Genomic DNA, 12,206 nt, shown 5'->3' with positions numbered 1-12,206 from the left:
GATAATCCCCATTCTCATTCAAAACATTTTGAGAAGGTTCCAAGAACAAGAGCTGTGACATCGTCTCATAATTTGTGTTAAAACAAGTACAAAGATTAGGAATGGCAGTGGACCGGGGCGGGGGACAATAAAAAAACAAACTTTGTTTAAAATTGATTTGATGTAAAAATGTGAATATTTTATCATCAAAATTTAGAACAGTTGATTTTTTTTTTACCTCTTTAAGAATAAAAATGTTTACTAAAAAAATATGTTTTCTATGGAGTAAACATGTTTAGAGGGTACTAAAAGTGACGTAATGAAAAAAGGGCCAAGATAATTTCATTATCTACATTTGAATTGTCAAAAAGAGATTGGGCATGTTTTTGCAAATAATTCAAAAAAAGAAGACGAATGGTACTACTACTAGAGGCATACCGGGTGCAATCACGTAGCTTACTTTGGTGTACTGCTGCACCTGACTTCTCTCCATCTTGTGGGTAGCAGTCAAAACACTCTCCCCAAAAATTTAAATGGCAAACCAGCTTGAAATCGAAGAGCTCAAGCAAGCTGAAGAAGGTGATTGTGCTTTAGCTCAACAAATCCATTTTGGTAGGGCGTGCGGACACAACTGTGTTGGTGCATGAGACCATTGTCAGGCAAGAAGGTTTGCATTTCATTAGAAATGAACTCAATCCCATTGTCCGAGCGCAAATTTCTAATTTGTGTATGATATTGGGTTTGAACCATTCTAAAAAAGGATTGAAATAACAATTTGATTTTATATTTATGACGCATGAGATAAATCTAATTGCATCAACAAAAATCATCTACAATGCTAAAGAGATAATGTGCACCAAAAAGAAATGGTTTAGAATTGGATCCCCAAATATCATCGAACAAAAAATGTAAGTCAAAATATCATCGAGTCCAAAAGGAAGTTGTGCTTGCTTTGCCAGGGACACACATTACAATGACACGCATTAAAAGATGAAATACTAGAATCATAAGCACTAAAAAGTTTCATACATGAAGAAAAGGGGTGACCAAGTCACCAATGCCATACATCAAATTTAGGTTAATGAAAAGCTAATTAAAGTTGAATCACTGGGGCTGACTGCTTGAAGGTAATATAGCTTATCACTTTGCTCACTCACACCAATCATCATCTTCGATATGTGGTCCTAAACAATACATGAATGAGAATAAAAAAAATGACAATGCAACCCAAGTCGTTGGTCAACTGATTAACAAACAAGTTAAATTTGAAAGAAGAGCACATAAAACATTTTTAAGAGTTATGTGAGGTGAAACACGAACATAACCAAGATGAGTTACGGGAACGGGGCTCAACAGAAGAAGAACAGATGAGGCAGAATATAAACTTTACTCAGTATATATTCTTCTGTTATTCAAGTGTTAGATTTCATTGCAGAAGATACATATTCAGGAAAAAGTTCAGATGCAATTATTTTATATCATCAGTTGCAAGATTTTGAATTTGTTTTTTGCTTACATTTGATGTGTAAAGTTTTGGGAATAACTGATGACTTTTCACAAGCACTTCAGCGAAAAAATCAAAACATTATGAATGCTATGAGTTTAGTCACTACATCAAAACAATGCCTTCAAGGTTTGATAGATAATGGATGAGACTCTCTCGTAAACAAAGTGTCCATATTTTGTAAGAGATTTGATATTCTGATTCCTGATCTAGGAGACTCATATACACCTCAAGGACGACCAAGACGTAAGGTTGAAAAGATTACCACATTGCATCATTATCGTATTGATGTGTTTTATGCTATTATTGATTTGCAACTTCAAGAGTTGAATGATCGTTTCACTGAAGCAAATACATAGCTCCTCCTTCCAATGGCATATTTGAGTCCAAAGATTTTTTTTTCCTGCTTTTGATAAAGATAAGTTGATTCGTCTTGCTGAGCTTTACCTTAAGGACTTTTCTAGATCGAGTAAACATAATTAGACTTGAAAATCAATTGGATATATATATTGCAGAAATGCGAAACAGTGATCACTTTTCAAGTTTAAAATCTTTAGCAGAGCTAGCAGAGATGATGGTAACAACTCAAAAGCACGTTGTATTTTCTCATGTGTATCTATTGATTAAGTTGACATTAACTTTGCAAGTTGCAATAACAAGTGTTGAAAGAACATTTTCAGCTATGAACAATATCAAAAGTCGTCTATATAATAAAATGGGAGATGAATGAATCAACGATACTTTGGTTACTTACATAGAGAAGGAGACATTTGATACCATCAGTGATGATGCAATTATGAATTGTTTTCAAAATATGAAAAATAGAAGATGCTCGTTGTAAAATTTTCATAAATTTAGTTGTTTGTATTTCTTAAGTGAATAATCTTTATTTTAGTTTAAAAGTATAATTTAAGGTTTTATTTTATTATGTTCATAAATTTAGTTTGTTTGTGTTTGTAATAATTGTTATTCCTCAAACAAAAAATTTCTGGCTCCGCCATTGGTCCGAATAACTGGATCATCCTTCAAGACCATAGCATTGTCCCCGAGACCCGAAGTCTGTCTATCCAACGAAAAATTTCTGGCTCCACTGCACCATACCCGGACCCTATAAGGTTTGGTTAGGGTCGGGTCCCGGTAAGTCAGGCCCGTTAACACCTTACCGATGTCGATTCCGAAATAACGAGAAGTCTTACGCCCACTTCTAAACGACCAATCTCCGCCCTCTTCTTTTCAACCGATGCCTGCCTCCCTTCTTCTTATTCTTTCTTCTTTCCTTTAGTCGTCTTCTCCCGCTTCTCCGTTTCCCCGCGAATCCGCGTCGCTTCGATCCCGCAACCTCTCGCTTCAGAGTCGAAGATGATGCACATGACGTTCTACTGGGGGAAGCAGGTGACCCTCCTCTTCGACGGCTGGAAGACGACGACGTGGCTCGGCTACTCCCTCACCCTCCTCGCCGTCCTCCTCTTCTCCGCCTTCTACCAGTACATGGAGAGCATCCGGCTCCGCCTCCAGACAGCCTTCTCCGAAAAGCCCCCCGCCTCCGGCATCGAGGCCCCTCTCCTCTCCGGCGCCCCACCCGCGATCTCCTGGTGCCGGAAGCTTGCCGTCGCCGTCCTCTTCGGGGTAAATTCTACGATCGGCTACCTCCTCATGCTCGCCGTGATGTCCTTCAACGCCGGGGTCTTCATTGCGACCGTCGTCGGGCTCGCCTTAGGCTACCTGGCCTTCAGAGGCGAAAATGAGGCCGCCGTCGTCGACAACACCTGCGCCTGCGCCTGAGATTTCCTCCGGGCTCCGCCACTTCTCTTCTGCTGCCGTTGCCTCCGGTATTCTTCTTCTTTCGTTTCGATTTGTGTTTTTCTTTTTTTATGTAACATATAAAACATGTGGAATTCCTGCGATCGGGAGGAAAGTATGGTGTAATTCGTGTTTATAATAAAGATGGAAGGGGAAGATCGTGTTTTTCTTTCCATAATTTGTAATTTATGTCGATTACATACTCTTATGTAATTCTTGTTCAAAATCAATGTTTTGAAAGCGATCACTATGGGCGAGGCCCTTTCAGATTTGATTTTTTGATTAATTTTAGAAAGAAATGGCGTGCCTTATAATTTGAAATATTTGGGGTTTATTATGGTGGAGAAACGGAGAAGCAAATTTCGGTATCTGGATGCTTTCCCGTCCAAGTGAGTTTTTTGTTCTGTGCATAATTGTTAGATTCTTCTTTGTTTAGAAAATTCTTTTTGAGTATTTATTCAAATAGAATGATCAGCCAGAACTAGTGAAAAATCTTTCCTAGGAGATTCATTCTCATTCGACATGTCTTATTTCGCAACCCTTGATTCCAACAATCCAGAAATCCAGAAAGATGCTCAGGGTACTGGGTATGGCCCGAGGAAGAGATCAACATAAAAAAAGTTAGTGACTGAGCTAAGGGATCTTTTTTCAAGTCTGATTTTTTTTCGGTAATAATCAGTTTCACCCAATGAATAAGAGATTACAGCTACTCTGTTGGTGGCGGGTGGATACAAGTGATATTCATGTAAGTAGGGGGGAAGGAATGGTTCCTAAATCGTCTTCTTTTTAGTGAAAATGCGATTGAATGCCATTAATGTTATTGCTGCATTCATCGTTATCTTCATCAGCTCGAAACTTAGCTAATTTGTTTCCTGGGACTGCATATATTTGAGGGGATATCCTGGATTAAGTCGAATTTCGAAGTCATCCATTAAGATATCCTGGAAAACATAATGGATGGTCCCATTTTAATGTATGCCATGTGCTTGAATTGAATTGTTGGCTAGATATCTAGCAGTTAAGACAGGTGACCATTCAAAGCCTTGTATTGACGATCCTTAGTTAGAATTGCTAAAATCTTGTGCGTGTAGGTTTGTCGAATCCATATTTAGTAATTGAAGGCTTGAAGCGATTACAATGCTAACCCCACTCAATTTAGTATTTGGAAATTTAAACAAATACAATGGAAGTGTTTCTGGGTTAATTTTCTGCAGGAGATTGTTTTATGTAGTGTTCTTTGTGATGTCCAGTCCACTGCCTTGTTGGTTTGACATGAAGTTTAGCGTGATTATCATGGACGAAATCATCACAAATATAGCTTAACTGCTGGCAGCACTAATCTGACAGTGCACAAGTAGCGTTTTATTGTTATTCATCATGGAGAAATTATGTCCAAGAGTTGAACAGTATGCATGTCTCTGCATAAACATGCGATGGCCTTCAATCGCTTGACCAACTTCTCCCCCCTCTTTGTTTGTTTCACTTTTCTTGAACAACCGATACTTTAGTGTAACTCACAGTTGGGCCAACTTGAGACATGATCTCTGAATCTGTGTACATTGAGTTTCAGTTGTTATTTCTGTAAATAAATGCAGGAATGTTCTCTAAAATATTGCCTGTTTGCTTTGAGTGATTGATTTTATTAGATGTTTGGAATAGTCGTTTCTTTTCTACTAAGTATCAAATTAATCAAATGCGACTTGTTCAGCAGACCAACCTATGATAAATGTGATAAATGTTAATCAAATTGACTTTGTTAGATGCGAGATATTGCATATGATCCTATTGCATTAAAACTTGGTCAAGTGTGGTGGGATGCCTTAAAACAGGGTTAGAGGAAAAATCAAAGGGGTTTCCTGCAAGGCTATTGAGAGTGATATACATCAGAATTAGATGGTTCGTCTCATGTGTTAAGACTGCATATCTAAAAACACCTTCATTGAAAAAACAGTGATACTGATAGGCACTCAACCTTACGTATTAATGGCGTCGAGGAATGTACATCAGAATTAGATGGTTTGTTTCATGTGTTGGACTGCATTACTGAAAGTACATTTATGGGAAAAATTTATAGCTGATAGGCACGTAACCTACTTATTAATGATATTGACAGTTCTGCAACAATGTGAATGAAGCTCTTCATGACTTGTGGCTAAATCTTTGTTGAGCCAATCATGAATCCTGTGAACTGATTTTATTAGCAAACTAGACATCAGCCTGTCCATATGTCCAGGCTCTATAAGACAACTGAAATGATAAAAATATTTGATATCAAATACTTTTATCAAGATTGCAGGTAAAATAATTTGAACTACAAACATAAAGAAATATACCAATAGATGTAAGTTTTTGTTTATAAAATAAAAAACAACCTAATGTTCTTAAGTATCTAAACTTCATATTTAAAAAAAAAATCAACACACACAGACCTTCCTCCACATGAGAAACCTCAAGGGAACCTCCTACCTTAAGGAGAACAGTGGAATAAGCAATCAAACACAAAGTGAAGAGTCAAAGTCCTGAATTCGAAAGTGGAGAGCTTCGTCATTACACTGGTTCAAAAGAGAGCTTTTCTGTTCAAACGAAAGGTGGGGGTGGCACGGAAGGAAAGGAGAGCATATCAAATGATCTGTCAAATCACTTTAAGAAAGTGATTTGACATCTTCACCGTCTATTGCTTCATCCCACAATGTGGACGGTGAGGATGCCAAATCACTTGATCTGCTCTTGAAGGAAAGTGCTTCATGGAATCTTTTCCTCTTTCAACGAACCTCACTTTCGAACTCAGGAAAGGATAGGAAGTGGGAGAGACGTTTTAGATAGAGGAACCGTGGGTAATACTTGAAAGAGAGAGAGAGAGAGCTATAAACAAAAACGTGAAAATATTATAATATTGCCATGTAAGTAATACAGTGTGGGGTAATGGTGTGTCATCTGTTCACCCTTTTGCCTAGAAGGGCGTTGGCGTAGTGGGGTGGGACCTTCGCTGCTAGATGGGCAGTCAAGGTTCGATTCCCATGGGCGTTGCCCCCTCCGCGCAAGCCAACACATAGCATAGGCCCCCGGGGGGAGGGGTCCTAGCCTTGGAGTTTTACGCTGCCGGCATGACGACCTTAGGTATGCAGGCTGAGCCAGCACGATCAGGTCTTCATGTCGGGTGTGGTTTCTTCGGGTTATAAATCCAAAACAAGATACCATTAGAAGGATTTCACTGTGGAGAGAGAGAGAGAGAGAGAGAGAGAGAGAGAGAGAGAGAGAGCTTTTAAAGAACTTTAAAATTAATAGCCCAGAATGCACCTAAAGTTTATAGCAAAAAAAGAATTATGTATCCAAACAATCAGATCAAAATCATGATTCTTAGTAAACAATGGTAAACATATTTACAGGGTCTGGATGAGTAAATAATACTACGACTTTCTACTTAGACTGTGTAGTACTATCGATAACAGCAAAGATAAAACCCGCGCGCGTGTCCACCCACACGCGAAAGTTTAAAAATTGAAAACACAAACTCACACACATACAAAACCCCGTGTGCCAAAGTGTAGAAATCAACTATTAATCTGCTTTGAGCCTTTATATTACGAGTAACCTTATGGAGGGGCCTTGGTGGATTAGGCTCTGTTTTGGGAGACGGAAATGAGAGAGGAGATGGGGATTTAATGAATGACAGCAACTCTCACCTACTACTTCAGGTGTTTGGAAATCTGAATTTGAGAAAGGGGAGTGGTGATGAGAGTGGAGAAGGCCTCTTTTCAACTAAATCCTAACAGGGAGGTAGTTGACAACTCCAGCCTCATCACCCATTTCCTTCTCCACTCCCAAATGTCAACTATAACTAGATTTTCACAATTTATTTGGGCCTTGGATTGCATAAGTAACTTAATCTTGAAGATTAACTAATTAATTGGCTATTTATTTGTAAGATTTTGTATTCATTTGTTACTTCTTGTTGAATGCATTTCAATATCAAAATTTGAGCTTGATCACACAACATTATTCATGGAAGGTATCTTCTTTGATCTTTATATCAAACAAAGCTAAATTTTGAAGTATACAGGCATGCTATTATGATATTATGCAGTTCTTCAATAATTTTTTTATTATTTAAAATATGTTTAGTTTTAACCAATGTTCCTAATTATGAAAATGTCACTTTCTAATTCCTTAATTTTCTTTGCACTTGCTAGCATAGTTTATTGTTATAAAAATTATTTTTTATTTTTACTGTGCATGTGTCTACCTTAATTTAAATTCTTAAATTTTTGGCTCCGGTCTAGGACACTGATGCTACTATCAACTACAACCCCAAAAGAATTAGCTTTCATTTACCCACAAAAAGAAGAATAAAGGTAATATCTTATCGTGGCAAACATATGTATCTAAGTAGAAACACCCCTTGTGATAGTTGAAAATTGTTGAATCATAAGTAGACAAACAAAAGTAGGGCTGCACAAAGACAAGATATGGCATGTCCCGAACTAAGCTTTCGGAATGGGGCAGGTGCAGTGCAGAGTTCTACTGAATGAAAAATACATCGAGTATAGCAATGTGCGGTATGTGTTGGCTTGATCGGTGACGTGCGGTGATAGCACGACACGTGATAGGCAACAATATCATCATTAGTGCATCGTTGTATGACGATACATACATAGAGCGTTGTTTGGTTGCCTTTGGAGATTTGGTTAGGAACCTCTCAACTTGCAGGAGTTTCTCACGCGTAGCGTTTAGACGTACGAGGTTACGTTTGGGTTAAGGCTAATTCTTTCAAGGATCACCTTAGGTGATTCTAACCGAGTACAGTGACCTGGGGATAGGCGAGTGAATGCCTAGGCACCGGTGAATGAGTCTAAGTGATGCTTTTTGTTATGATGTTCAATCATCAACTGGTCTTCGGATTGGTGGCCGCAAAATATTGTTCATTTAGTGACGAGGTTTTGTTATAGCGTGTGCATAAAGTCGTAATATGTTTCATGGAACGCAAGGTTAAAGCAAGTTTGTGTCATTTTTAAAAGAGATAGCTGGTATGAGATGACTATGCACTAAGTGATATGAACTAGATAGAATACGCATTTGAAGATGCGCTTAATCAGCTTTCGCTAGGCAACTGCGCATGAGGTGGTGCACAAGGTCAATGAAATGATTCAACATATGAAAAAATGTTGGTATGCAGCCTTTGGCTGTTAGGCCGGCCAGACTGATCAGTCTGGCGCATCACAAGTTTGCAAAAAAAATTTGAAAAAAAATGGTCAAACACTTTATTTCAAAATTGAGGACTAATGTAGTCATCTAAAACTTTTTTCGAGCTTCAAGAAGAGTTTTCACTTGAACTTTCATTTTAAGTTTTATAACGAAAATCAATCAACTCTCTAGCTCGTTCGTTGCTCACCGGAAGAAAAGTAGCTGATGCAAGATATGAACAAGGTCTTGTTGCTTGCTTCCGAGTACGGCTGGGGTTGCTTTTTCTACTCCAATTGTTGCACAAAACCAAACCAAAGTGCACCCGGCTCCATCAGGGCTCAGTTGCTTCATTGGTAGGCTTGAAACACTTTGGTTACGGGGTCGTCCATTCTTACCAATCTCGAGTATGAAATCGACATGTTGCTAGCTTATTCTAAATTAATTAAGAAGAATTTGAAAGCTTCTGCGTGACAGATCCATTCAAGACAGCATCAAAGTTTTTTTTTTATTATCACGCGGTCATGCTAAAATCAGACTTCTCAAAAGCTGTGTCACTTTATTAATCAATAATTAGGCTTTCCTTGACAGTATCTCTCCAACAACCAACCAGCCCTTCTTCAATCGTCATTAATAAAAAATCAGAGACTACTTCTTGCAAATCTTGAAATATCTGACAAGTTTTGTTATTATAATACAAAATTACATAACTATTATTACATGATTACACTGCAAATTGGAGTTTTACACACTCCAAGAATTTTGTTAACTATTTTGTATGGTTGTATACCCCTCACCAATATTTTCTAAATACCTCTCCCCCACCTTCAAATTGAGACACTGTTAGGGACCCCCCTTCCGGTCACCCCGGGTTCGGAGCTGGGCATCATAAGCTCATACGGAAGCACCCCGGCTCCGCACCTATTCCTAAGGTTCGGGTCTGAATTCCGGTGCTGGATGACCCGCTCTATTTTTTGGATCTCTGCCGAGAACTTGTAGTAGGCCTCAATCAGACCCAGGTCTGCCGTCCATGTCGACTGGTGCGACCGCTGCCCTAGATACTCCTCGTCTGGTGAGTGTGTTGACAGCGTGTCAACAACTGCCATGAACTTGGTTGCTTGGAGCACGCTTGGGATCGATGTCAGGAAGTACTTCTCCGGTGAGTTGATGAAGTTCCGGTAGTCCGGGTCACCTTCCCTGGGCACAAACCGCCTCATCAGTGGCGGTCGGTTTGGAACAAAGCCACTGTATGGGTATTGACCGAAGTTGAGCGCCGCATGCTGGGCCGAGGCGAGCCAGATGAGGGTGGTGAGGATTGATGCCAAATCAGGAGGGGTGTTCAATGTGGGCCACCACTTCTCGTGCCGCTTGTCTTGGTGGCCCACATCGATGGACTCGGCATACCATGATTGGAGCTCGGTGTCTGACTGGACCGTGGTGGGGTCGGGGTAGTAGTATGACACGTAGTGGTTGACCCACTTCTCTATGGCTGACCATATGAGGAGCCCATCTGCTGCGTAGGGGTAGTCTTCAATGAGGAGCCTGAGCCCATGTGGCTGGGATGGATCTTCGACGGCCACACCCCTATAGGAACAGAACAATGAACCAAAGAGCAAAGTAAGACTCTGGGCTGGCCTCCTCTAAATCGCCTCAAAAATTAATGCCAAACACTGATACTTGCCTTGTCTTAGGCTATAAGGGTCATCAAATATGTGCAAAATAAATATAGTTAGAGTGTTAGTCATGAACTTAATAATTCTGTTATGTGTGGATGTGCTCGTACGTGTAAACCATTTTTTTATGTTAACAATATTCAACTGAAATAACCAAAACACTGTGAAAATAACTAAAGTTTTGAAAACATGTAATTACTTTTAAGTCAAATATAGTTTTCAAAATGTGGCAAAAGCTGATTTTGTAAATTTATTTTTAAAAAGTGAAATTAACTTCATTAAAGTAATTTATTTTTAAAAATGCCACTGCTTTTAATGATATTTAGTCTTTTCAATCAATTAAATGCTGCTAATGTTAACATAAAATGTTTGAATTATATATATATATATATATATATATATATATATAGAGAGAGAGAGAGAGAGAGAGAGAGAGAGAGAGAGAGAGAGAGAGAGAGAGACCTTCTTATAAGATCTGCAGGCAAACCCTCTTGATCAAACCGCCAACTTTTGTTATAAGCCACAGCGCTGATCTCCATACCGTAGGGTCCTGGCGTGAAGCACGATTCAATGACTCCCCCAGCATTGATGAGGACCTGCCTAGCCATTGCGTTGATCTCGAGCGTGTACCTCATGTGGGGATGCAGCAGCTTCATTATGGGATGCATTGCACTGAGCTGCCTGTGTGCTGCCAGTACGAAGGGCTCAACACATGCATGTGTCCGCAGCCTGTCAACAATCGACGTCAACATTAATCAATTTTCTTTGCTTGATACTTCACCATCTTAGAGAACAGATCACATCATCTGACGTATGATGGGACTCATCCTACATTCAATCCTACTCGTCAACCAGTAACTCAGATTAGTTCACATTACCCGGATATGAACTAGTCCTAATTGTTCCTAAGTTGGACAGCTAGGATCAACATAGATCCTCGAGAGAGGTCAGATGCAGCTCTGACAATAAACGTCAGATCTGCAATGGATGCCGTTCATCCATGTGATGATAGGCTGCCAGAGCACCATTGCCGTAAGAGCTGCAATCGGTGTCTGTTCTTCTATGTGATCATAGGCAGCTAGAACACTCTAGATCCTCTGACACATCAAACAACAAGATCCTGTTTGGTCCACCTTCTCTTCAGGTTATTCAATTTCTAACAAGAAGCAGACTTACCAATGATTGACAAGTTGGTGCACTCCAGCATCATTGGAGCAAACATGGGCCTTAGCCAATTGCCACAACCAGTAAGTTGTGGCATCACTTGCTGGGGTCATCACTCGCTTGGATTCGGAACCGGGCAGTGATGGGGGCAAGCTGAGCTCGATCGCAATCGGCTTCAACGTGCCGAGCGGTGTAAGGAAGAAAAAAGTGCGTGTTGCGTATGCTTTCCGGCCGTCGAGTGAGTTGATCTGGTCGAGAAACGGCATATAGACATCATGGTAGTCCAGCATGAACAATTTGTTCTCCTCTAGAGCTTGTTGCACTGTCATCCCATTGAGCTGGCCTATTATGTGCTCCTCTCTAATGGTTGATTCAGGAGGGCCATACGCTGCTGGGTCAAGCTTGCTAACAGGAGGGAACACCTATAAATTCAGCACAGTACTTGATAGTGAGAGAGAGAGAGAGAGCACCTTGTTCGTGCGATGCTTATCTTAAAATAAAAAAACAAAAACAACAACCAATTCGTCTTGTCATTTATTACCGGAGGTCTTGTCTACTTTCAACCTTAGAATCTTGAGAGCGACGTCCACCGCAAGATGGACCAAAAAAGTAGCTATGAGCGAGGATAAGATGCAATGTGATTATATGCCCAACAATAGATCATGGTGGGTGATCAGGTGCAGCAACACATATTACACCTGATCTCAATTCCGTCTACCATGCTAGCTCGTCCACCTGCAATCAGGTCAAAGGCACTCTGTGTCCCTTATGGATAGGATGCCTTTCACCTCAAGATCAACCAATATCCAAGCCACTATGGATAGGATGCCATTCATGTTCTGGATGAATGGTATGAAAGGGTTTAAAATGGACGGCTATCCTTTTGATGGTCCATGTTAACGACATCC

At 39.9% G+C, this 12,206-nt stretch overlaps 2 protein-coding genes across 2 annotated transcripts in view; one reads left to right on the top strand and one right to left on the bottom strand.

Annotated features, from left to right (window-relative positions):
- The first annotated feature begins 2,745 nt into the window (after positions 1-2,745).
- Positions 2,746-3,557, top strand: LOC149812468 (copper transporter 5.1-like). The gene has a single exon (XM_089993606.1). It carries the CDS (start codon positions 2,843-2,845, stop codon positions 3,263-3,265), a length of 423 nt encoding a protein of 140 aa, XP_089849732.1. The 5' UTR covers positions 2,746-2,842; the 3' UTR covers positions 3,266-3,557.
- A 5,556-nt stretch (positions 3,558-9,113) lies between these two features.
- The window catches only part of LOC149812467 (linoleate 13S-lipoxygenase 3-1, chloroplastic-like), a 9,113-nt gene continuing 6,020 nt past the window's right edge, over positions 9,114-12,206 (bottom strand). Inside the window, exons 6-8 of the mRNA XM_089993656.1 lie at positions 11,311-11,720; positions 10,597-10,863; positions 9,114-10,045 (exon numbers count right to left, since the gene is read on the bottom strand). Of these exons, the coding sequence (XP_089849782.1) occupies positions 9,289-10,045; positions 10,597-10,863; positions 11,311-11,720 (1,434 nt within the window). The 3' untranslated portion in view covers positions 9,114-9,288. The remainder of the gene's footprint in view (positions 10,046-10,596; positions 10,864-11,310; positions 11,721-12,206) is intronic.

The sequence above is a fragment of the Nuphar pumila genome, chromosome 17, assembly GCF_984573655.1.
Source record: "Nuphar pumila chromosome 17, dmNupPumi1.hap1.1, whole genome shotgun sequence".
Classification (NCBI taxonomy): Eukaryota; Viridiplantae; Streptophyta; class Magnoliopsida; order Nymphaeales; family Nymphaeaceae; genus Nuphar; species Nuphar pumila.
This window is presented reverse-complemented; position numbering and strand designations above follow the sequence as displayed.